The sequence below is a fragment of the Ischnura elegans genome, chromosome 1 (genome assembly GCF_921293095.1).
Source record: "Ischnura elegans chromosome 1, ioIscEleg1.1, whole genome shotgun sequence".
Lineage (NCBI taxonomy): Eukaryota > Metazoa > Arthropoda > Insecta > Odonata > Coenagrionidae > Ischnura > Ischnura elegans.
The window spans coordinates 164,794,170-164,822,026 of record NC_060246.1 but is presented as its reverse complement, the minus strand read 5'-3'; the positions used below and the strand labels follow the sequence as shown (position 1 = coordinate 164,822,026).

The 27,857-nt window shown below is 38.3% G+C and overlaps 1 protein-coding gene across 1 annotated transcript in view; it reads left to right on the top strand.

Moving 5' to 3' along the window:
- Positions 1–27,857, top strand: part of LOC124172014 (liprin-alpha-2) — a 105,124-nt gene that overhangs the window by 58,303 nt on the left and 18,964 nt on the right. Inside the window, exons 15-20 of the mRNA XM_046551447.1 lie at positions 8,313–8,587; positions 12,156–12,450; positions 13,450–13,536; positions 15,189–15,318; positions 20,968–21,217; positions 24,244–24,336. Of these exons, the coding sequence (XP_046407403.1) occupies positions 8,313–8,587; positions 12,156–12,450; positions 13,450–13,536; positions 15,189–15,318; positions 20,968–21,217; positions 24,244–24,336 (1,130 nt within the window). The remainder of the gene's footprint in view (positions 1–8,312; positions 8,588–12,155; positions 12,451–13,449; positions 13,537–15,188; positions 15,319–20,967; positions 21,218–24,243; positions 24,337–27,857) is intronic.

Genomic DNA, 27,857 nt, shown 5'->3' with positions numbered 1-27,857 from the left:
AACGAGATTGAATTATTTAATTTTTCACTTTTGACCCAAAAATGGACAAACAAAATCCTTTTAATATGAACCAAACAAAAATAAATATGAAATACCATTGTTTTTCTATAAAATAGTCACATATTCGCAAAGAAAATTACTCAAATTTTCAGTAAATATCTTTTTTATTTTTCCAATGATAGTTGCATAAAATTCAGGGGTAATTGAATCGTATTTCTTGAAAACATCTTTCCAAACCAAGGGATTGAGCGAGAATTAGCGGACCAGTCCGAAAAAAATGTATGTCTTCTAGTGATTTGATTTCCATAAACACCGTAATAAAAGATCTCATTTCCTCCACTCTAACTGGACACAATTTTTGCATTCTCGAATTCGGTGAGAGTCTATTATGTGAAGCCTAAACCTGTTTAGACCTAAAAGAGTACCTGTTGGCCTCCTTTACAACCATGTTCCAGAATGTGATGGCAAAGAAGAGGTGGAATTACACAATTGGAGGAGAGTTTGGTGGCGGTAGACGTTTGGGCCCCGGTTTTTCAAGAATTCAAAATTTGGAGTCTGGGGTACATCACAATTGCCCTGAACTTCAACGAATTCTGGAGTGTGTTCACAGCTTCCACTTCCACTGTAAAGTTCATCAGAACTATTACTATCATCACTAAAGTCAATTATTACCGGTGTCTTCTTAGCAAAGAGTATCACACTTTCATCTGAGTCTGATAACATTCCCCTTCACTCTTGTTTCGACGAGAATGGGCGCTGTCCCCACTTCGCACAGAACCGTTGTCATGATCACTTAGCTAATTTATATATTCAACTAATCTGTCATCGTCAACACCAGACGCTAACTCAGTTCTCGACGTTGACGCTATTTACTAAACCATAAGGCTACTTCAATTTCGAAGAGGTAAATTGCGACTACAATCCCGCTCGTCGCAGGATGAAACTGGCCACGCAAACAAAACTGTGAGCTTTACATATGTGGGGTAATTTCATTGAGTAAATGACAGAAAAAGACGGCACACAACGAATTCTTTTGAGCTTTACATATGTGGGGTAATTTCATTGAGTAAATGACAGCTAAAGACGGCACACAACGAATTCTTTTGAGCTTTACATATGTGGGGTAATTTCATTGAGTAAATGACAGCTAAAGACGGCACACAACGAATTCTTTTCAGCTTTACATATGTGGGGTAATTTCATTGAGTAAATGACAGCTAAAGACGGCACACAACGAATTCTTTTATGTTCACCGTCATCAGATTTCAATTACTACTGCCTTTGATACCATGAAAACGAGGTTGGAAATCGGTGTCAAATTGACGACCCGGTGCACCGGGTCGACAATGTGACTCCGATTTCCAACCTCCGCGGTGGCCCAGTTGACCGGTACACAAGCTGTGATTGATTGCACGGTATCAATTACATACTTAGTACCTTACCTTCTCTCTTTCGGTGCTAAATATAAAAAACATGATTGAAATGGCACATTCAGCAACAAATTATATCTTTCGAAGTAATAGAGCATAGATAAAAACCTCATGTCTTCCAGTAACGATCATATATCGCTCGCGCTCTGAAAAAAATAAGACGCGCTTCGCAGTGGATAAAATGTTTCAAATAAGTTAAAAGGAAATAGGAACTAGCCAAAAATAACACCACTGATAGATATACAAAGTACAAGGTATATTAAATGAAAGCCAGTTGATTTTAGGCGACAAACAATGCGGCTTATGAGTGTATTACCAGGAAGCTGTTTCGCAAGAACCAAAAATGGTGCTCAGAAATTTCCATCTGTCATATGGTCACAAAAATTTACAAATATGTTGATAATTGCAATTAAAATTTCAAATTATAATGCAACATGGTAAAAAATAAACTGTTCTGGTGTTATATGCTATAAAAAGTATCAATTGAATGAAAAAAACATTGTTTTAACAGGGTTCATTGTCAACAACGATATATCGTCGTTGGCACTTCTGGCATATTCTGCAAACGACGATATATCGTTGCGTGGCACTCAAAGGGTTAATGAGGAATATTCAAGATTACCTCTTTTAGTTATTTTTATTGTAGAAAATCCAATGTAAGAATCTCTACTTATGAAGTGACGCCTATGTACGAATTACTCTCCTTGTTCTGATGGCACAGAAGTGAAACTGTGTTAACTCTGTTAGTGGGTGTGTTTTAATATGAGAGATTTGATCATTCTGCAAAAGGGGATTATTCTGCAAAAGGGAATTCAAAAATGTTCCTGAGTGAGAGGTTTTTGCAAGCAGATGCTTCACTATTCCAAAGCCTATTTCTGGTTTAGTCTTCTTCAAATTCATTAAGAAGCTTTCTAAAGCTTCTTAATGAAATCCAGGAAATACATATTCTGTTGATTTTTAACTGGTTATTCCTTTCATAAATAATTTTTAACTATAATTTTTTCATCCCTATGATGTTTCAGATATAGCTAGGATAATTCATAACATATTTAAATCTTGTAAGAACGTGAAGTTGGTTCATCAAATGTTCGAAAGGAAGTAACCGTGAGATTTCAAACTTCAACCTTAAAAAAACTTGATATTATGCTTGAATTTTATATTTTGACTTAATACTCATGACGGTACTCTCTCGATTATGCAAAGTCAGCGGGAATGGAAAATAGGCACTTTGTAATATCGAGTTTCGTAATTTCAAACCTTTATAATAAGTTGCGAAAAAATGTTTACTTTTGTTTAAGAGTGAGTCGGTTCTTAAATTTTTTCGGTTCTCGGTACTGGTCCGGTTCTCCCCCATCGGTTCTTGATACTCAGTTCACAAGGATGAACTCTTTCTTATTATCTGAATTAATGGCAAATTTAAAATTAGCAACCACAAGAAATGATTGAAAATAATTTCACTAAATACAGTGTAACCTTGATAAAAGGAGACCCCACTTTGCTCAAATAAACACTTGCTTTAGTGAATTGTCACTTTACCGGAGGTGGAGCAAATAATAGCCAATATACCTATTGCAAACAGTTATACAGGAATGGTGCGGCGACAGATAAATTTCTCTCCGATAATCGTAAGCGTAAATCCAGACGAAAGGCGATGTTTTTGCATCACTCAATTTCCATACTTTAATAACAACTATTCAAACAATTTATATGCGTCGTTCTGAATAAAAATCATGCAAAGCATTGCTTTGTCAATCATTATGCCAATGTACAACCGACGAAGACATTTTTCTATGTACAGGCATCCCCCGAGTTACGTAAGAGATGCGTTCCGGCAGACTCTGCATAAGTCGAAATTTACGTAAGTCGAACCTTTGCGTTAGTGCTTCAGAGATTTCGATCGGTGCGGTGAAATTCTCAGCGGAGAAATGCGCGGTAAATTCTCGGTGAAGTTTCATTCAATTCACTGCGATATTCATGAACTCTACCGCGTATTCTTACGTTATTAGATACAAAATCGATAAACATTAATATAGTCTGAGAGTTGCATCTCGAGCATTGCAATCAAAATGCGTAATATTATTCTCAGAGTTGACCGACCACGTGGATTTGGGAAAGTACGGTATCTCAACGCTACATTACTAAACTGAATACTTAAATAGATTCATTATGTTATACTGCGATATAAGGGCCCAAAGAATGCATTGTCTACCAACCTTTAATCATAATATCTTCTGCCATTTATATATTACGTTGATCGATGAATCTGGTGGTTTCACTGTCACAGTTAATACACGTAGGAGGAGTGTCTAGGATTACGAGCAAATAACACACAAAAAATACCAGTAAATTACTATATTCTTAGATACATTCACACACACATACACTCAATCTTTCACACACGGAAACATACTTTCATTCTCTCATATCTCAATAAAATAACGTGAAAATATCATCATTTGAATATTTACTCTGCTGGAAACATAGTAGAGTATTTCCAAAGCACAAAGCTAATTAAAAGTGAGCTTTTATTCAGCCAACTCCGTCATTAACTTGCAACAAAGTTAGTGGGGAAAAGCTTTCAATGACGCAATATTCATTTACAGATGCACACAATATGAGAGAAAGAGAAAATACAGCTTAATAAAATCTTCCGCCAGAAACATGTAAACAATTACGCAATTAATATCGTGTGTCAACTTTTTCTTAACTTTTTCGCGGCGTTCATTGCTAACACTCAAAATTTCAATGCCGTTACGTGGGTACTAAACAATTCTTTTCTGCAATAAAGATTTCTGCTTGAACTTCATTTTCTTTTAATTCCACAGATGGAACTTCCAAACTAAGGATACAATTTTTAAATAGTTGAGAGTCGGAGTTCGGGTGTGTATGCTGTATAAACTAGTTGTATCGTACAGGAATGAGCGCAACCACATCCATCGCTAGAACTGCAAATTTTCACGTTGATTGCTGACTTGGGATTTATAAGCGATTTTTCTTCAGAAATTAGTGAAAATTCCTTCGAGGAATGACAAATATGGGTCACTTTGTTATTTTTAGCACGTAACAAACTCGATAACTATTCGATATTTTTTCTGCCATAAGTTGTACGAGCGAATATCTACTTCTTCGCGTTCGCATTCGAAAATTAACGTAATCATTTGAAATACGGTTATCACTTACGTAAGTAGGGATTTACGTAAGTCGAGACATACGTAACTCGGGGGATGCCTGTACTTAACTAGTGCATTTACGTGATAATTCTATTATTTTCGTATTTTCCACTGAAAATTCGAAAAATAACTGATAAAACTGTATCGCGGTTATTTAATGCCTAAAATGCTTCCCTTGGTGTATGTTTATTGTTCCTGTACGTTAAGTGGCAGTTAAGTGAAATAACTTATCGCATTTGTTTCTGCAGACGAAAACGGTGGAAGGTTATATAACAATCCTGCCTCGGAAGACTTTTTGTATTATATGATGTAATACCGTATTTCCCGGCCTATAAGACGCACCCTGATTTTTCAGGTTAGAATTTACGAAAACAACTAAAATACTTGGATAATACAAAAAAAGAATTTTAATGATAACATTTTACATAAAAAGGGAACTTTAATATAAAAAAATTTTAAAATTATTAATTAGCAAATATATCAGAGTTTATTCATCATAGAACTCCATAAAATCCTCATCACTGCTGCTAAAATCATACGCGTAGATATTTTCTCGGGAGTCGTCACTTTCCTCTTACAAAATGTCATCTTCACTTCCATCCAGCGCATTGCTGATTCCACACTTTTTGAAAGACTTTATGATAGTCTCAGTTTTTACTTTCTGCCAGGACTTTTTCACCCACTCACAAGCGGTAGAAATTGACGGCCGTCTCATTCTTCCGGTCGGTGTGAAATCGTGAGTTGGTGCCTCAATCCACTTTATCCATTCTTCACGCATAAATCCCTTGAATGGTTTATTGATTGAAACTTCCAAAGGCTGCAGTTGAGAAGTCAATCCACCAGGAATCACAGCAAGATGCGTCTTCAGTTCTGTAGCAAGGATTTTTGCGGACTCAGTTATATGGGCCTTAAACTGATCGCACACTAACAAAGACGATTTCTTCAGAAGTCCACCTGGACGCCGGGACCACACCCTCTGCAACCACAGTTTCATACCCTCTCCATCCATCCATCCCTTAGGATGAACATGAATATAAATTCCATGTGGAATTGTACACTTAGGCAGCGTTTTTCGTTTAAAGATCAACAAAGGAGGGAGTTTTGAACCATCAGCACAACACGCAAGGACAACAGTATAGCGTGTTTTTTCGTTACCGGAAGTCTTTATCGTAACTGTCTTTGCACCTTTAACGTCCACAGTTCTATTTGATGGCACATGAAATGTCAAGGGAACTTCGTCCATATTTCCTATCTGTCCTATTTCAAAACACTTCATTTTTCTCAGGTTAAGTACGTATTTGTGGAATTCGATAATTTTTCTTTCGTATTCAGGTGGCAGTTTTTGTGCTATTGTGGTTTAAGTACGCATGTACAGACCATTTCTCTTCATAAATCTTTCACACCACGACGTTGTCCCAGAAAAATCGGCAATAGACATATCTATCGCCAACGTTCTTGCTTCCATTAAAATCATTTTTGTTGAAACAGTGATCCCGTTCTTCCTGTGATTTATTATCCAGGTCTTAACGTGCTCCTTAAGCTTTGGCCATTTCGGAGAACATGAACGTAAAGTTTTCGTACTCTTATTTGCATTCATTAAATCTATCTTCTGCTTCCGCCATTCTCGTATCATCTTCTCGGTTGGAGGTGGGCCGAAACACCTTGCAGCTGCCCGGTTGCCGTGTTCCGAAGTATTTTTCACGACTTCAAGTTTAAATGCAATACTGTACAACAATCTTCTCTCTTTAGATCCCATTAGGTTATTCCAATTTTGACTTCTTATACAGAAATTACCAAGTTTCTGTGCTTAGAAGCACATGTGCAGACTAAATAGAAAGATACGTATTACGCACTGAACTGACTGAACACCGAGCTCATACTTTGTTACCTAAGGTTGAGTGCCGGTGGTGCCGGTAGACTCGTGAGTTTATCGTGAGAGATACAATGTATTAGCATATAGATGACATCTCCTTTAGCTCAATGTATGTAAGTTTTGCAGCAGCACCCATTGCAAGATTAAACTAAACATGCTACATTGTATGCATTTCTGATTTATCCGGGAATTTTTTTAAAGTGAGTTAGACATCGACGCATTAAAACTTTATTTCTTACTACCTGCTCAAAAGAGTACTATTATCAAAATTGGAATGAATTGAACTATTTTCAATGCCTGATACACTAAAAAATACTTAATGGTATTTATTTATCCTGTCAAAACGGTTGCTTATTTTAGGACGAAGTTATACCCATGATATCCGTGTACCATCGGCACATAAGACGCAGGCTAATTTTACAGCACATTTTGGAGAAAAAAAAAGTGCGTCTTATCGGCCGGGAAATACGGTATCTTCATTATCTACGGTAAAAATTTTGCTAAGCATGCAAAATGGTGTGATTAAAATAACCGTTGTTAAAAAAAAGTTCCTTTTTGAGTGTTACGCTGGCGATGTATTTGAAATAATACACTGAGTTAACCGCGCACTGCAATAAAAACGATTTGAATTAAAATTGGTAATGCAAGAAAAGATATTAACAGTGATATTATTTCACAAATAAATATAACGCAGATGTTATGCCGATGTCACTTAAGTAAAACGAAAGCAAGATGCAAGAAACAGCGACGGATAGAAACTGAAAGGCATACACAACTGATGGACCCAAAGCCAAAAAAACTTACGAGTATGAATTTATTGATGTTACATTCTCAGTAATGACTGACAAATATGAAAAAGGAATGCAGAATTTTTTAAATGAAGTAAACTAAAAGTACAGCATTACCTTTTCACGTATGCCCTCTGTGGCGGTGCCGAATGCATACGACATGGTGCCAAACGGTAGTCAGTTATTCTGTGAGTTATTCCAGCGGCCACCAGGGGATGCTCGGCCACCCGGGTGAATGTATGCCAAGTGCATGCACTATGGCATGAAACTATTGCGAGGAAGTGCAAAATCCACCTCACCACAACTGATGCATTAGCAGGTGAAACACAAGTCAGTATGCGATGAGAAAGTGACAAAATTCAGGGGAAACGTGCGTAAGGAAATATTTTAATAGTGTTAAATAACTTGAAAGCTTTTAAAAATTATTTTTAACCAGTTAAAATATTAACATTTGTATGAAAATCTAAATTGCATTCCTTTGATTGCATGTACCCCGAATAAACTTTAATAATTCAATTAAAAATGCATTTGGATCCTAAAATATCTGAATATCCGACCTGAAATCAAGCATCCAATCCTGATCCGAAAAAAATCCTTGATCTGTCCATCCCTTATATTTATATTTTTTATCTAACATGACCTTGGTACTTACCTATTCTGTTGGATTTATGCATTGAAATTCATGGAATTATGCATTGAAATTTCAGTATCAGAGTTAACCACCTACTAACAGGACTTTTTAAGTCCCCAGTGAATTCTTGATACATCTTTTCCATTACGTAATTTTTGTTCTTTGTGAACTAAGTAATTCTTAAGCTATTTCTTTTAATTGCTCAAAAGCATTTATACAAGCAATTAAATGACTTCTATTCTGGTTTAGTATTGTGTAGTGCCATTACAATATACATAATGACTCCTGTGGTATCAGTGTGTGTGACCTCTTCCATGGGACCCTCACTTACCTAAATGGAAGAGCCGATATTTGGGTCTCGTTCAGTTTCAATTAACAGAGGTTTAACTGTAGTCAACCCTTGATTGGGTTGCTTTGCAGGGGCGGCCGTTGTCGGAGCAGGAGTGGCAGGCCCTTGCTCGCCACCAGACCATCCTGGCCAACGTGCAGCAGGCGTTTGAGGCTGCAGCCGCGGCCGCTGCTTCAGGGGCCAACTCAGATTTGGATGACGTGGACGGTGAGGAGGACAGTGACTCCCTGTATGGGGGCACAGGCGGAGGTTCGGGCGACATGATGTCTCCATCGGGCCACACCGATGCCCAGGCGTTGGCGCTCATGCTTCAAGAGCAGTTGGATGCTATCAATAACGAAATAAGGTAGGTTGGTGCACCAGAGCTTGCATTCCATACCATTTGAAGCCCTAACGTAATATCTTTCCTTTACTACAATATTTTAATTTATTGCTGAGTGCAGAGAAGGGAATTCCAAATGAATATTGAAGTTAAAAGGAAAATATCTCTGAAAACAGTTATTTTTATTATCTTAAGCATATCATCATTAACCCTAGGAAGACTGAAAAAAAATTATCGCGTAGTAGCCTGACTGGGTCCAATGGACCCTTTAACATTTTTTCCACAATCATTCTAGTTTATGATGAATTTAAGCTGAGTTAAGTGATGGTTTCCATCTTATTTACTTCCTCAACATATTTCTTCACGTCTTTAATATTATTAAATTATTTTGTTGGAAGCGATTACTGCAGCGAAGCATAATATTATTCCCTTATCAGAAATATCACTCCACCTTTCCCATTTTTATGTATGTTCATTAACACAATTACATTAACACAAATTACAACATGGATAATTTGTCAATGATAAATAAGATATTGAACAAATTTAATGAAACAAAAGTATGATGCATTTACAAATGTTATTAAAACTGTTATGCTACTACAAGCACTTATTTCATAAAATTTCTGAATGCTCTTGGCATATATTTTGTGCTCATCGTGAAGAGGATGTTCGTGTTTTTCTATCCTTTTTGTAGTTGCACTTACGACAATAATTTCCTAGGTTCCTAAGGTTGTCAAGGAGTGTGTCACATTTTCTTTTTGACGATGTAAATTCTTCCGATATTGTATTTTCTCTTTGATTCCATTAGATTCATGAGATACCACTTTGTTAGGAAACCCTGTAGGCTGCATGGCATTTACAGACGTGAGCTCGGGTGGAATCGGGTGGTTTATTTTACCTCATGATATCTACAATCGCAAAACCTTTGGAAAGTAGTAGGCGATCTACTTTCACATATTATGCTTCTGGCTGATTGGTCCCTCAACCATACCTGTAACTAATCTTTTCCCTTGATTGACCTCTCGACTTTTATTAGTCTCTACCTGTGTATACTTGGATATTACACTTGTATGAATCACTACTACCACTTGCAGACAAAATTTTAATTTTATTGAAAATTTTATTTCCATACTTTCCTGGTTTTGATAAAACAAACTCTCTAAAAGTACAGCGCCCACGGAACCTCAATGACTGTTCGTCAACTGTCATGCAGAATCCTGGCACGAATGCATATTTCAAATATTCATGCCGCCCATCAAATATCTCTCTAATAGTCTGCAACTTATCTTCGCCTCTGCTTTTCCTCATTTCTGTCGCATTATCAAATCGAATAACCCGCAGTATTATTTTGACTCTATAATACTGTTGAATATTGGCCGCCCGTCTAGTTTACTCCAAAGTTGTGAAACATTTTCTTTTTTTGACTTGTAAAAATGATAAATACTAGCAATCCCAGAACCTTATTTATTTCAGAGTCATTTTCTTCTTTCTATAAAGCTTGAAAAACTATATGCCTTTCAATGGTGGTCCATTTTCTAGCAACGTCAAAGATGTTAGGACGCCAAATTAGCAAAAGAGCAGAAGACAGAATAAAAATTCCGCACGGCACACAGGACATGACGCAAAATATTACGCCTTCGCTATCTACCCTTTTTAGTGGCATGAGGTTTCGTTTACCACTCCTCTTTCAGATTGCGTGAAATAAAAATTTTCTCCCTATAGGAATTCCCCATTTCCGTATTTCTATCATCTTCTCAGCAAGATGAAGAAAAAATCGCCCAATTTTCAGTTCTTCTCCATCCTTATTCAACATTTTAGGCTTCATCTCCTGCGGATTCCCTACTAGTCTTCTCCTGTCAGTGCTGTATGTTTAGATGCTGAACACGTCCTGCAATATTTAGAGGAATGCACTCTAAATGTGTCTCACTATTAGCAAGCCTGTGAATAAAATGACAATGAAATTTATCAATTTTTCATTCCAAACTTTACTTAGATATAAATGGAAGATAACATTATTCGTGCTACTCCTTTGTAATGAATTGAGGTAAAAATTAGCAAAGCACTGTCTCAAATTATGTTTCTGATATCATCAAGCAATTCAAAGAGCTCAATAATTTTACTAGAACAGCTAATTTTTACAATAATTATAAACAATGCTTATTTTATTATTACCTCATAAATATCTTGATAGTAATTTTGACTGTAATATCCAAAGGGCGACGCCGATTTCTTAGCTCCTCAACTACACGGTATATCAATAGTCACTCTATGAATTCAGTCACATCAATACCTCATAACACAAAATTGAGTACCACTAAGTATCCTGTAAAGACAGGAATAATAAAATTGCTGTACATCATAGTAGATGAAAATCGATACTTCATCTAACTAATCCATATGAGGAGTAAATGATTTGGTAAATGAGGTAAATACTGAAGTAGTACATTAGAATGAGAGAGTATACTCTTTTATATAATCCAAAAGGTTTGTACTGACCATGTACAGTATCAAAATGTAATGATGGAAATCAAATTCTTCTATGTCTTCAGTTAGATAGTTGGAATAAAAGCAAATGTCGGTAGGCAGGAAGACCACTCCAGCTTGCGAGCGTAACTTCTGACTGACCACCACGAAAGCACCGCAGACGTTAGATGAACGGTCTCACATATAAAACTAACAGATTATGGGGCTGAATGCAGATAATTCACACTGTGTATGCGTCAAACTAGAGAAAGTTGCAAAAACTACCCATTACGAAACGATGTGGTTACATGTTTCTGACCGTATCACTCTAAATGTGACATTGTAAGAGCATATGAAAGGTGTCAAGCCAATCGATAAAAATTGCCTAATAATTGGTAATAAGTATCGCCTACGGCTTTGTTTATAACTACATAACCCTTGAATCTCCCAAAAATACAAAGTAAATAAGAAAATTGCTGATAAGTTGAAATGAATCACCCATAGCATTGAAAATAGTCGACTGGGTCCAATGGACCCAGACCGTCCACTATGTAACTTTGTAGCATACCATAAAATGTAATGAGCCCATTTTCGTTATTTCTTGCTATGTTTTAGAGGACATACATTTAGGAAAAGTCATGGCGTAAAAATCAGTTTCGTGCATTTTTGACATAGTTATAAACTTTCAAAACTACCAACTGGGTCCATTGGACCCAGTCCGTCGTTCTAGGGTTAAGGGAACAGATGGTGACCTATTAAGGACTAGGCTATGGGTAGTTTAAAAGATTTTTTTAGGCTCACCAAGGTGAGCCTACACTCCTGGTTAACCCCTGTTCTCCTCCTCATTTGTGATTGCCAAAGACAATCTTAAAACTGCCTTCCTTTCATTTATTTTCCATCTAACTTTTATTGGCTTTTGGAGTTCATGTCTTAGGAATGCATTCACTTAAGTCAATGAATGGCTTAACTTAATTATAGAAATCAAAGAGGAGTGGAGAATATGATCAAGGTACTTTCCTTTCAGTTTTATGGTCAATGACAATGTGTGGGATAAGGTTAGGCAATCAAGTGCGATTGGAAATTGTAATTGTTCTCTGATTGTCGTTGTTCTCCCTCGTTGTTCTAGGCTCATTCAGGAGGAGAAGCAGTGCACGGAGGCAAGGGCGGAGGAGCTGGAGAGTCGTGTTGGCAGCCTTGAGCACATGCACCTGCTGGCCAGGGGCCGCTCATTCGAGAGGTCCACCCCTCCCGGAGGACCCCCAGGGTCAATGCCCCCTGGACAGCCACCGGGATCGACCCCAGGGGGCCAGGCGCCTCCTCCTCCATCATCGTCGTCATCGCCCCCGCTCAGTGGCAGATCCACGCCCAAGTCTCACTCGCATCACTCCCCACAGAGGGACTACCTCCACAAGTACCACACGGTGCGTATTTGTCAACGTTTATTTACCTCCGACTGCTAACCGTTTAGCCTCACTTACAGTGAGCCTATCGTCCAATTTTCTTTTTCGTTGATTGTGATTGAGTTGAAAAACTAAAGAGAGCCTTAGTTTTCAATCAGCCACCTACTTCTCAAGCTATTTGTGCTGAAAAGTCGAAAGCAATAACGTTTTTATTATAGCCTTATATAGATAACCTTATAACCACAGTGATGCTAAATAAGTATTCTGTCATTTGCGCATTTTTTGTTACATACATTCAGAGATTAGTGAAGGCCATATTGAAAACAATGATGCATAGAGGCTGTTTTGAATAAAATATTTGAGAAGGGTTTGCAATATAGTAAAATCAAAGCTTTGTTTCGCCCAAAATGTATGATTGCATACAAAAAGAAATTTAAAAAAAAAATTATTTTCATCACCCCGAAAACAGCTCTTTTAAGGCCTTTTGCATCGGAGGAAATAACATAAAACAACAACTATCACACACAACCATTCCCTAGGTAGGGGCAACCTTCCCAGGCAGGACTTGAACCTAATCCTAAGAAGCATCCTCATTACCAACTCTTGATTTTACATGCTGTGATTTTACACAGTTTATTTTGGTCCCTCCAACTGTGTATAGTCAAAGTACATCATTTTATAACTATGGACGTGGACCACCAAAGTTACTGCATGTAAAACAGTTAAACATTTTGGCGTAAGTATTCATGAGACCATAATACATGTACAATGGCAAAAAAGACTACATATTTTCATCAACATGCTGAAAATAATATGGCACTGAATGGGTGTGTCCTCTGTTTTTAAAAATAATTAACTTTTTCTCCAAGATTAATTTTCACATCACCAACACGAAGGCATTAAACATCCACTCTAGTGACGTTAAAACCTAAAAAGCCCTGGAGGGACTTTGTTACGATCAGTGCTGTTTAAATTTATCAATTGAAGTTGTGTAAGTGAGTGTCTCTTGCCTCTTCTCAGGCACCAGCGTCAATGTCTCCCGCACACCTTCAGCAGTTTGCTGCGCTCAGTCCAGGACAACTCTCAGAGTCTCTGCCTGCGAGTCAGGTAAGTGTATGTTCAAGTCACGGCCATGTCGTCCTTTTTATTTTCCTATGGCCGGTTTATGAGTAAAGCATTAGATGAATTAATTGCAGGTAGCACTTGGAGTGAGATTTTGCTTGCGATATTACTAGCGAAGGCAGAGTTCTTTAAAAAAAATTAGCGCAGAACTAAATTAATGGGCATGGGGTATCTTGAATCTAATGTATTTGTTTGTTTCAATCACTTTTTTCCCTGCTTTATTTAATCAGTTTTTGAATCATGGGAGAACACATCTCAGGAGTGGGGCTTGTCTATTAGGTTGCAAGTTTGAGCGACCCCCAAGGTAATTGTTCTTTTTGGCTACTGTTTTCTACACTACAAGCAAGAGTCTCAAACACACTAGCTTCATTCCCTCCCGGCAGTCATAGGTCCTCTGCATCTCATGAATACAGTGTGGCAGTTGTTCAGCTGCAGAAGGTGATTTCGACAGAGTCATGAGGAGTGAGAATCAAGTGAACCATGGCAAATAATTGGAATGCGGTTAGAAAAATAAAGAAGTTACCAAGGAAAAGCATAAACCTAGTAGAGAAATTGAAAGTGATCAGTTGCTTTGAAAATGGGGAGCGTCAAAGCGATATTGGGCGTAAGTTTAACCCTTTCACTGCTATGAACGTATCTGCTACGTTCATAGCAGTGAAGACTGCGGCAAGCGTAGGAGCTACGTTTGCCATGGTCATCCCTCTCCATGTTTCCAGGCTTTCTCTATTTCCTAGAATTTTATTGCCATCCTTTCCGCGGTTGCTTGAACTCGGCCAAACCTAATGACAGAGAGCACAAAGGTGTCTTTCGAGGACTGGGCACCCTCACCACGGGGAGCGCTGCCTGGATTAACCCTGCTCCGAGAGAGAGTTCTCTTCTCTCCACGGCGCATTCACGATGAAAATAATTCCAAAGAATCCGAATCCTTGCATTTCCTAGGAATTTATTTATCATGTCATTGTCCATTAGCCGGGGAAACTTATTTGAAATCATTGGTCTCTCTTTCTTATACTTTCGGTGGTGGGTCTTTTGCCCCTGCATAATTACCAGTTCTGCGCGAAGTTCAAGTCGGCTGAAATATGGTTGGAGTATTGAGGAGTATAGTTAAAAGTCAATGGATTTTATTACTGCTTGATATCAAATTGCTCGCAAAATCATGCTGGCCAAATTTGAGGAAAAAACCCATTTACACTAGATTTACAAAAAGTCACGTTCAAATATTCATATTCCAGTCATTATTCTTAGATTCAAATATTCAAGATTCAATAATTGTACGTATGATGAAAATTAAAACAAGTATTACATGAAAAACGAATATAATTACCTGTAACCTTCTTTGATAAAGTTTACAACTTTATTGAAACTTTACAAAAACAATTATGAAAACTTAGAAAGACTTTATTTCAAAGATCTGAGGAAATTATTTTTGTAATTTTTTTATTTATTTCATTTGGGTGTCACGCCCCCCTGGAATTTCTCCACGCCCCCACAGGGGGGCGTGCCCCCCAGTTTGGGAACCCCTGCTGTATAGTGACTGGATAACTGGTCATGGTTATGGTAAAATAGCAAAAATGTAAGATGTTGTGTATGTGTGCGTTGTATTAATCCTCTTGTAATACTGCTTGTGAATGGTCCAGCTGGACCTTGGCCCTACGTCAATTGACCCATCTCAGGAAGAACTCCGGTCAATTGGCAAGCTGGATGGTGTTAGTGCCATGAGCATCAGCGGAGCTTCAGGCCTCGTCGGGGGAAATAGTCTGCTAATGGGTGAGCCATCACTTTGGCATTTATTGTGTTCCCTTTCCATACAAGGTTGATGTTTGTTGCCCCTGACTGTGTGGAGATATGTATCATGAATATCCCTGGGGATGGGGTTGGTGTGGTTGCTAGAGTGTTGGCTTCTCACCCAGTGGGCTAAGGTTCAAATCCCAGTGGTGGCAAAGAATTATCAGAGACTCCCTGATGCCTGCTTGAATACAGTGTGGAGGACATTTTAAGCTCAACACTCCATCCGTCATTAAGGGACGTTAAGGCATGGTCCCCTTGATTGATGCCTTTCATGAAAGAGCAGGCTCATGGTGATGCCGAGTTTCTCTCCACCCTTCCTTACCCTTATGGCTCAAATGATCTCAGCAATTGGTTGCCTCCTCCAAATACCATACCGTATGAATATCCCTTTAATTCAGGACTATGATAGGTCAGGAAAAGTCTGGGAATCACATTCATGGCATCAGAGAAAATTGGCCTTGAGGAGTGTGTCAGAATTACCTCCACTTTGTCGGCTGGTCATGGGCTGGTGTCCTTAGCACGGAAAGATAAGGTTAATTTGCCTTTGGATATTTATTGATTAATTACTTAGAAAACCATTTTTGTAGGAAAATTAAGGCTCTGCTAATGTTGCGTTTCATAGTTCCCGTAAGGTTAGTATTATCAGTGCTCTAACCCTTTATTTTTTATAACAAGGGCTAATAAAAAGGACTATTAAAAATTCGTTGCTTAAATTTAAATTGAATTTTAAAAATTACCGTATAAGCGTGTGTAAGAGGCGCACCCCTATTTTGAGAATTTCTATGAAGAAAAAAATTTGGCGGCATTTTTTTTATACTATCGCGCGGTGTTGCAGACGTACGCCTGGAATTTCGACAGTTATCGAACTTTCCTCTTTCAATATTAATTGAAAGAGGAAATTTTGATAACTGCGGTGGTAATAGCGGCATAAGAGGGAGTAGAAAGAGTTCCGATCCTTTCTTCGCATACGCCGTAGCTCTACGATGCTTGTCCTATTCACGAAGAATTTTGTTTAAATGCTCTCGCGAGCAATAGAATTGCAGCCGTGGAAAATTTTAAGGCAAAACACGACTGGCACATAGCATGAACCTTCCCAAGAGCTTGGAAAACAATCGGGGCAATCTCAGCGCCGTAAGATAATAACCACGTCGTAGATTTAACGGAACCACACTCGGTCCTCCATCAGCCAATGCCTCTGCCGGTTTTTTCCTTTCCGAGACCCCCCAGGAAAATATCAAGTCACAGGGGACCAATGGAAACGTGTTTCATCCCCACCCCGTCTCACCAACTGACCTTGATCGATCTCCCAGTTTCTGGAGGCCAAATGCTAGGTGAGTCATCTACTGAGCCCGAAGATATCTCGATAGCTTTCAATAATTGCATGACGCGCACGAGGTTCAAAAAAAGAAAGAGATCTAACGCGACGCATATCTGACAGAATTTAAGTTTCTTAAGCTCTAATTGTTTGACACAAAGATTTATATTAACAACAAGGCTACTAATATTCAAAATAGTCCAAACAGCACAATTTCGGAAGAAACAAGCATAGCATAAGCGCTTTCAAACAAGACGAGACGGACTGGAAACTTTAGGCAACGCAAACTGCGTATATCACATTGCTGCGCCTTCGCCCCTTCGCATTGAAGGAAACGACGTCAAATGCAAGATCGGACGTGTTCTTCTCGTGCTCCTTCGCTCATAGCCTCGTAGCTTGAAATACGGAGGGGAGGGAGTGCGCTCCTTCCCCTCCGTATTTCGTTGCTTGCTTCGAAGACGCTCCTTCGCGCTCGCGCTCCTTCCCCTGAACCTCTCCTTCCGCGCTCTTCACTTATAAGCATTTCTGATTTCTTCCATCCACAATTTAGTCCAACAGTGAACACACTCGTTCGAATTTTTTAAAGTGCAGGTTTTGACACCAATATAATTTTCAGTTGTAATAATCCTCATATTAGCGTCTGAAGATGATTTTTGGAAAATCAGGTCCTCAGCGTAATGGAAATTACTCGGCAAGACAGATATTGACTATTGACCAGGTATGTCATTCAAAAATACGCGTTTCTCTGTGTTTGATAACCGATTACTATATGCAGTATAAATGCCGCGGGATGCCCACTCGCGGCAGTAAATTTAGTGCGCCCTCCGGAGCGAATAACCCCCGCACGATCTTTTCCATGTTCACCTCTGAGGTACCGACGTGACGGAGCGATGCTTACAAGAAAAGCAAACAGGAGCATTTTAAAAATACGTCACTAAGGGAGAAACTCCCCTGCCTGCCGCTTGATTTTGACCTAGGATTACAGATGACTGACTCACACTGAAAACCAAGGCCACTGAGTTCCCCTTGGACTTGCGACCGGTGAAGGGGAGGGGGGAAGATAAGAAGTTTGTGTAAGAGGCGCACCCTCATTTTCGGCGGCAATTTCTGGGAAAAAAGGTGCGCCTCTTACACGCGCTTATACTGTAAGATCAGGGTTTTTTCAAAATTCCATCAGCAAATTTTTTGTTAATTAAGTATTTAATTCTGTTACTTAAATTAATGTTGTATTAACACTCCTTTTGTGGTTCTAGTGAGTATTTTTCGCATGTTGTGGTATTTTTTGTGATATACAGTAAAACCCCTTATTTACACTTTTCTAGGGACCCAAGAAAAAAAGTGTAAATTGCGGGAAAATGCAAATTGTGGGAAATAGAGAATTTTCACTTTTATTCACATACTGGCTTTGGAAATGTTAATTTTTCAATTGTTCACTAAGCATTATTCCATAACATTGCTTCCCTCCGAAGCACAGCTGGCAACAAAAATTAAAAAATAATCCTGTTTTGTCTGCATTAAAAACATCTTTTGGGCTGTAACCTTCCAGAAGTCTAATATATATTCAGATTCTTTCCACTGAGTTGCTGTCTCTAAGTTAACATCTTTGCTTTCACCACTCACCATCTTGTATACAAGACTGTACCTATTTTTGAATCTATCCAACAAACCATTATAGATGCCGTGGAATCTTTGATTCCCAATCTTCTGGGGAAATACTTTTTCTCAAGGGCCTTTGGGCCTGTTTACACGATACATTAATGTCTGCTTGCATGAATGATTTTTGTGGACCGGAACGGGACAGGAAATGTACGAATGTAGGCAGGGGCAGATCCAGGATTTTTCTTTCTGGGAGGAGCACAGAGGGTCTGACAGGCAAAAGATCTTGTATTAATTGAGATTAAAAACAAGATATAACATATAACAATGACTTTACTAAATTCTCTTTATTTTTATATCAAAGTTATTCTCATTGAATTAAATGATTGAGCCTCCTTGAGTAAAACACAAAATAAAGCGAACGTAATGATGACCATCAGGAACGGATCCAGGATTTCTTTCTGGGGGGCACAAGCAAGGACATATCCAGGATTTTGTTCTGGAGGGGGGCACAATGATACCACGTTATACAAAACGAATGCAATGATAACTGGACCGTATTAAAAATCTTGCATATTTTTAAAGTGTCTGGGAGGGCACATGCCCCCCCATAGATCCTCCTGTGATAACCGTATTCAAATTTTGTCTATTTTTTAAGCATCTGGGTGGGGCACAGACCCCTAAATACGGCTATGAATGCATGAACCAATTTTAACAGGTTCTATTTTCTGTTCATGCATACGCACAAGTTGGGTGAATTATACACGGTGCATTTTCATGTTCATAATTTAGACATTAACTTGTACGGGTTAATTTACTATGTAAACAGGCCTTTAGATGACACCATTTGCAGGAACATTTGATGATCTTGCACCTAAAAATTACTCTTTTAGAATTCGTTCTATTTCTTCTTACCTAGAATTCTTCACATATACTCTCTTTTTTGATAAATTTCCGCACTGGTTTGCATATTTTACAATGGCATCGCGATTTTTCACCACGAATTAGTTTGAATCGATGCGTTTTCCGGTGTGGGAATCAACTAGCTCTAAAATTTTCATTTTCTCGTCAATTAAAAATGTCCGTTTTTCACCTCGAATTTCCATTTTCAAGCAGGATAAATTCTATTTCCCGTACTAATTGAGGATAACTTGCCAACACACGAGTGTCTGAACTACTCCTCGGCATTCAAGTGCGTAGTACAAACGGTCGTGCGACTTCATAATTTTTTAAAGTTACAGTTGTTTGCGATACGCTGCTATGTGAATGGGATAATTCAAGTTTAAATAAGTTTTTTTAAGTATTTAATTAACCCATCTACGCTACGCAACTGTTGAATGAAGTCAGCGCAAATGATAACAAGTTTTATAGTTCCGGCATTTATCACGTTTCAGCACGTCTGGTTTTCTCTTAAACTCTCGTATCAAATTATAGGCTACATAATTATTGTCAACATTGCTTCAGGAGTTCTTGCATTATAATTATTACATAGCTCGATTGCTCAAAACACCTACTTTCATATCGTGAATCTTTTCGCCGCTGACAAAAAACGAGATGACGTAGTTCGACTTTCCGACGTTAGTGGCGTTCTGTCCCGCCACATTCAAATTCTTCCCGAAAATAGTTCTCATTCGCGTCTCTTTCTCTTGGATTTTTAAATACAAATGCGCGAAAGGAAGCCGAAAGATAGTTTTTAAGAGCTGATATGCACGATTTATTGTTTTAGTAGGCAAATAATTTTTTTTAGCCGGCACGTCGTGATGCACATGGCGGGAAAACGAAAAAAACACGGCGTAAATACAGGGTTCTATTTACATTGGAGAGATAGGAAATATGACGGGACCCAGAAAAAAACTTGCAATTTGCGGGAAAACGTAAATTCCGATAACGCAAATACGGGGTTCTACTGTATATGCCACCATAGGAAATGCAAATGGATGCTTGTATTTGTGAGTTTGCCCTCACTCTGGTTTGATTGGATTCCAAAATATCCAAGTTATCAACAAACTCAACATACGTCCTATAAATTGTACATCAATGCTTCCCTGACAATATTTCCTGGAGCTTTCCCATAGATCAAATTTCTTCCCAATTTCAAGTTATATTAATTGAAGAAATGAAATAATAAAATACTGATCTAGAATTGAATATCTTTCGTTACTTAAAATAGAGTAGACCTCTGTAGTCAGTTCTCCTAATAATCTATTGAGCAGGCTAGCCCTAAATGAATTATGTTCTTTTTCAGATGTTACCACTTGTCTATTAGGTAAAATCCAACGTTTTGTGACCCCCTGTTCTTTGAACCAATCCCTGAGAGCAAATGACCAGCTGTAACTATGAAATTTTTTTTTTTTTTTTTACACATCCTGTAATACCCAAGGAAGTATTCAAATATAACGATCGACCTCAAAGGCCTGAGCAAAGATCTAGGCTAAAACCTAGTTTTAAGAGATCTAATGGATTTCTGGTTGATATTGGATAATCTGGTGACTCAGCATCAAATTCAAAAAGGGTTAATAATTAATAGATTAATGCATTAATAGATTACTTGTCTCTGATTGCTCTGAGCGTTTGCATTTCAAATGTGGTTGGGATCAAATTGTCTCTTCCAAGTGTTTAAGGGGAAGGGCAAGGAAGGGATTAATCTTGCGTTCATTGCATTGGCCGGTGTGATTTTGTTCTTTGGCCCTATGAGCCATTATCGTTTTCCGTTGCAGGTGGTAATTCTGGGAGCATGGGAGGGCCGTCGCCGGGGTCAGCAGGGCCTCCGTCGGAGCGCAGCATTGGGGGCATGGTGGGCATGGGTGGTGGGGGGATGATGGGAGGCCTCGGAGGCATGGGGATGGGAGGCGGTGGGGGCAGTCCAACGCAAACGATGCTCTCGGCCTCGTCGTCTGCCTCTGCACGATCCATGCGCCTCGAAAGGGTTGCGCAAGCTCTCGCTCAGAGCTCGGAGGAATTGCGAAGGTGAGTGAAGAGCAGGACCTCGTGAGGGTCACCTTGTAGATCTTAGTTTCTTCGTGTGGACGGCTTGTCGTGGCTTAATTTCAAACCTATTTGTGCTCTCGTTTTGATGCATGTCGCACAAACAGTTGAAGGTGCACATGTGTGGTTTGCCGCCTCCATTTCTCTCTCTCCCTCTCACTGCATGGGTCCTTGGCTGAGTACACACGGTTTGAAACGTTCCTGAGTTTTGGAGGGTGCCTTGGAGGTAATGATTTTAATCTGCCAGAAGTTTAGAAATGAGACGTCTGGGTGTGATGAAATGTGAGCACGTATGGATTAAGGCGAATCTCATCCCTTGGCATCCATTGGTCTTTCAAAATAACAAACTTTGAAAGTGGTAGCCTTTGGGCTACCATATATCTGATAATGCACAATTTCATATGATTTATTATTTTGCATGTTGCTGGAGTGTGAATAAATGCAAATAACAGTGCATGGGCACAGTAATGCTTATTATCTCCTAATCAATGAAATTTTTTTCTGGATGAATTCAATCCTTGGCTAGTAAGCTTTTTGGAAATTCATATGAGATGAATAATACAACAACCTTGAATTTTCAATTCTACAATATGTAATGCACCTAGATGCATCATCATCAACATTTCTTCATAATGAGGATGTCTTGTTAATGAGGATTCATTGATCAAAAGTGTTTAAGGTGCATTAAATATTATAGTGTGGAATGTATGGAGCTTTGTTATTCTTTTATGGATATGCACCAAAATGTAACATTTTAATGCAAAGTGGAGAATGGGCTGAATCGTGTGAGCTCCAAATTCCATCATGGGATATATATATATTCGGAATCGGTGCATGCTTTAAAGCAAAAGTTTTTGAAAGTCTAAATTATAAAATGATCAATGGGGCAGGATTTGGATAGTGAGTTGACAGTTGCATTGGTTTGTGGTGGGTTTGCTGCTGACCTTTATTGGTAATAACTTAACGAATCAATGGGATAGTTGAAGGCACTCAAGGAGTGTGATTTTATGCTGTCAGACCCCAGCAACTTGGGCAGACTCATGGCACATACTGCTCCACTCATGATTGGAACTTCCAGCTAATAATGCACATCATGCATCTTATAAGTTTGAAAGGGTTTATCCGTCCATAATGGACTGCTTAATAGCGCATCGTCAGCCTCCCAATCCAGGTGCAGTCGATCGAGTGCTATGGTAGGGCTGTTGAGTTGTTTCACGGCACACTTTTGGTAATCTAGTATGTTTATCTCCACACCCAGCAATCAGAAATGAGCTCCACCAGTTGGCTTTAATTCACAGGACAAGCTGCTGCATTTCTCCATTGAATACCCTATGTAAGACTGATTTTCTGTGTATTCAAGTTTGGGAAATTGTTAAAAATTGGAGTTGGAATCAGGGTTAAGTCAAGGAAATTGAAAATCAAACGTTTGTTTGTTTCGAAAGTTATGTGCTTGAGTAAGGCCACGCAAATCCAAAGTTACTTTTCATCTGCTGGAAAGTCAGCCTAAAAGAGGTTGTAGTGTAATCCGTTGTCATGCTGTAGAAGTGGCACTGATAGTGCTATATTTTCATTTCATGTATCAGTGGAAGGATATTAGTTTATGGGAAATTTATTCTTTTAAGCTGAGAGACGGGGTAGGTTATTGGGTGGAGCACTTGGCTGCTGAACTCATGCTCCCTGGTTCAATGTGCATGTGAAGCCTTTGGACACCCTCCTTAAAGGGTGAGTTGGGTGGCCAAGGGAAAGGACCTGGACCCTGGGTGTGTGACATTCACACCCCTGTGGCTAAGTCTGGGGTGAGCCCTACCCTCACGTATCCACCAACCCTAGGGTTGAATCACATCGTGAAGATTCGAGAGAGTATTTAAGAATAATCAGTGCTTGATACTTGCTGGTGATTGGCTTCAGATTTTTATTCTCCTAATTATGTTTTTTTTGCCCTTTGAAAGCTGTATAATGCATGATGTGCAGATAATGATTTCGATATATTTAAATGTCTAGGTGGGTGAAACATTTTTGCAGAAATATGTTTTCGTTATATTTTCTCCTTGTGGTGCAAATTGTTTATAAGTAATAAATTTCAATTTTCTAATCACAAACACAACATTTTGTCGGATTGGAATTGAATATGATCGGCTATGATGCTCCCCCATCAACTCTTGAGTCTTTCCATCTGAAGTTAGCTAACCTTGATGATTGTATGGAGAAGACTGTGCATACGGCTTCTATAACTTTACTATCTTGTCATTCCACAAATTCTCCTTACCTCCAATGAATATTTCTACTTAATTTTTATATGTAGTCCCTGGTTCACTAACAGGATACGTTTTATATATTTTTGCTGCAAGTCTAATTGATCATTAATCACAAATGCCCAGGCTGTGTGATTTTTCTGTGCATTAAGCTGCTGGAACACTAAGAAGTCTCCAAAGTATACTGAGTAATGTATTTTTGCCATTTAGTGCAATTGACAATATTTTTATTATTTATTGAAACCACTCCCCAGAATAACTATATTAAGTAGTTGAGCTTTGTTGTCTGGATTATATTTACAAAATTTATACATCAACGAAGGGTACACAATGAGTAGTAGTAGCCCTACACGCTGCAGGAACTTTGAAGATGTGAACATCTAATTGTTGAAGCAGTGACTTCACTGCCTCTGTGAAGAGTAGCTGATGTATACACATATTACTGTGCACTAAAAAATAGCCAATAGCCAAAGGTGATGAGGAGGAGGGCAGAAGCAGATGTGTTCGGAATTTTGTCCTTGAGGATTTAGTCGCAGTAGACTTGGTTTATGATTGGTGTTCAATTTGGTGACGAGAGATCGCATTCGCTTGGTAGTTTCATTCGGTGAGCCATTGGAGAGCGGAGGGGGAGAATTGGGGGCAGTTTGGGGCTCTTCCATCCAAAAAGTCTCTCTGCGTCTTGTGGTATCTTTCTGTTTCTGGTCTCATGTTTTCTCTCTCTCTATCTACCTCTCTCTCTCTCTCTCTCCAACACAGAACTGCAGTGTATAACGCATCGACAACATCATCGTCTGGTCAGTCATTCACCCTTCCTCATGGTGCCGTTTTGCAGGATTATTTGCCCTACAGGTTGTGTGTGCCTTTGGAATGTGCCTCATAAGATAATAATCAGCCAGCCGAGTATGGCAGTAGAGGGCAGCACCTCTAAAAGCATGGATTTGAAAATGTTTTCCCATTAGCCACCAAGTAGATCCACTCCTTTTTTTGAGTAGTTATTTCCCATTCAGTTGAACAAAATATCTAGTTTCCTTAAGTAGGCAGGCAAACGTATGGCTACATACATCCTGCTACCTGTGTAAATGTTGGGATTACGTCCAGTTCCTTTTGGATATTGAGAAGTAATGCTGATCTTTCCACTTCAGCACTGTACTTTTTGCTACTTACACTCTCTCATTGAAAGACTAAAGTGCCTGGGTAGCTTTTGTACTCTTTCTCTTTCCCTTACTGCTGGAAATATTCCATTCCCTGCCATTTTTATCAATGTGGTATATTTCAAGCCTACAGCCTGAACAGAGGTAATTGAAATTTACAGTAATTGCTCAGGGAAAATTTTCCTTGGACAGGGAATCAAGCAACAGACCTTTGCCTTTCTGGGCCACTGCAGGAACCACTATGTAGTCAAAGTGTCTGGATTCCCAAGGCCTTTTTCATGCCATACCAATGTCAGTGCCATTGGTCAAATTTTTCTCGGGTTCATTGAGCAAGGTATTATCTAATCGATATTTTTCTGTATCCAACATATGATCCATGAACCTCTATAATCAAATGAAATGTTGGCCATTGGCACAAAAATTGTTATTGCATGAAAACGGCCTTGGATATCCAGGAAGGTGGCCATTGTTGTGGTCTCTGCAGTGGTTGAATGGAAAGCCAAAGGTCCTACCCTTGTCCAGGGGAATTTTTTTCCATGGCCAATTATGTGAATATTTTTATGTGTTCACTTATCTTACTTGAAAATTTTTGGATTTCACAATAAGCTATGAGTTTAACCATTTTGGAGAATGTTGTAATCTCGCCCTGTGGTCTGGCCCCACGTATTGTTTAGTTTACCCTCTTCCAGTCTTTTAATTGTATGTTTGTAGGTGTTTATTATAGTCCTCAGCATTATTTATTTTAGATCTTTCAGATCTGTAAAAGTAATGGAAGACCATACTAGATGTGAGACATAATCTCCAGGCATGAGTGTGTGTTAACTTCTTTCCCATATAAGGGTTTTCTAAATGATTTGTTATAGAAACTGTAGAAAGCTAGTTAGTTGGGGTATAGGAATATATTTTTGCTGAAAAAAAATTCATCATTCAAAGGGTAAATTTTAATCAAAGATGCAATTTCAAAGTAAGTATCCTCACTTGTGTTTAGTCTTTCAAAATCAAATAATACATGACCTGAAATTATTTTAAGCCAGAAATAATTGTTGCATAATGTATTTTTGGCAATCTAATCGTATTACATTGCTCAGAATATAATTTAATTTTGTTAAAGTAGTTGGTGGGCATGGCTATTCCATGCCTTAAAATAAACTTTTATATACCTCTTAGATATTTTTACTTCAATTTTGTGATTATATGCAAGTATTCTCTCTTTATAAAGTACCTTTTTATCTATCTATTTGATATATTATTAAAACAATTTTTTTATCTTTTGTTTGTATTATTCTTGACTATCATCTGTGCTTTCTCCCACCAGCATTGCACCAGCACCACAAGTGCCTTACTTTAGTGGCCACTGAGCAAAATACAGAGTAGGAATTGGGGGTAGCCATTAGCTCTTCAGGCGAAAATTGCTTAAGACTCACAAACTGCATCATCTGGCCATTAGGAAATTATCACAGAAAAAGCTCAAGTCTCTTGACACGTTTCATTGCCCTTGTGATGTTTCCTAGTTGGTGTGTGCATTCAATAGTTAGATTAAGAGGATGGAATTTTTAAATTTATTTTTCTGAAAAAGATATTTATGAAATGATCAGCTCCTTATCAATAATTGCACTTTTTAAACACATCAGTAATTGAACTTTGTTTGCTACTTTTGCTAGAAGTTTATTAATGATGTGTCAACCATTTTCAACCTTTACAGCATCAAAAGATAGAGCACCAAACGCTGTACCTCATGATGCCTGAAGGGTAAACTGTTTTTACACATCACCAGTAAATACAGTACAAGTCCATTACGAGGAGTGCTCAAGTTCCCCAAAAATTGCATGTGATAGACAATGTTTATCAAAAATTGCTTCTTTTTCCTGATATTATGGAGCAAAAAGTATACAATTTTGGTTTATTATGCATTTAAATTGATCTAAAACTAAAGTCTTCAATGCTTTAATGTATGCATTACAAGTAATGATGTATCTCATGTCTAGCAAAAGTTGTTTCATCTGTCAGTTACATATGCACGGTAGAACAAAATTCAATTTATTCATGAACTGATATTGATCAATCTTTTGATAATCGATCAGTGAATGCATCGAAATTCCAATTTTTACGTGAAAAGAATCAAGTGTGCAAACCCAAAACTCTTCATGTTCCTGCTAATTAACGCACATCACGCATCATTTAAATTCTTTAAGAGTATATTCCATCAAGCACCATGCTAAGCATGAGAGCAGAATACATGCCTTGTAGGATATTGTCAGCCTCCCTATCTGGAATAAGTTGATAGAATACTAATCGTTTGGCAACAACCTGTTGGCAACTTAACACCCGTCAATCAGAGATGACTGCTCAGAAATTGTAATGACAGACTTTAAATGTGCGAATATATAGAGGAAGTGAATATCTCCGTTGACTGATAATCCAAATGCAGATTAAAGTTGAAAAGGAAACTTTTTTTCTGAAACCATGTTTATGATTGACTTAGGGTATCATCAGTGGGGAGGAGACCAGACCCACTGAGGCCTTGGCTAAGGGTCATAACCTGTTAACCTCTGCTCCTTTACCACCAAGATCTATTAACTATTGCCTAGCCTTTGGTAGCTTTACTTAATTATTCATCCACACGTAATATATAAATAATTAAGCCTGAGAATATCTGGTTCACCTGCTTAGTCTGTGGCCGTGAGTGAATGAGACCTCGTCTCTGAGTGCATCCCGCAGCAAGTTAATGCCTCTTCTATCCTATGATGAACAAATTTAATTGATTTTAGGGTTTCCTGTCTTTGGGCAAATTAACTTTGCCAGATTAGTAGCCCAACAGAATAATTTCATGTGGGAAGCGACAAAGCTTTATAATTAATAAGTAGTTGAAATTCTCGTTTTGCAACATGATGCTCAAAGCCATTTACTATTTCATTTAAATTGCATTCATTGACACTTTGTGTGTAGTCAACGTCAAGTTTTGTTATTATTTGTCTACTGTTCATCAGAAGGGATTTAAAATACATATATTGGTTAATTAATAATGAGAATATATGATGTGGATTAATTGAGTGTTGCATTGAGCTTATGTTTAATGAACATTTTCAGTGTGAGCATGTGCTCTTGCTTTTTCACCTCCAACTGTATTGTAATGAACGTGTTATAATGACCTAACTTGAGTATTCTTGAAAAGTATATAATCTTTTAGTCATTTCATAAGTCTCATGAGTTTCATGTGAT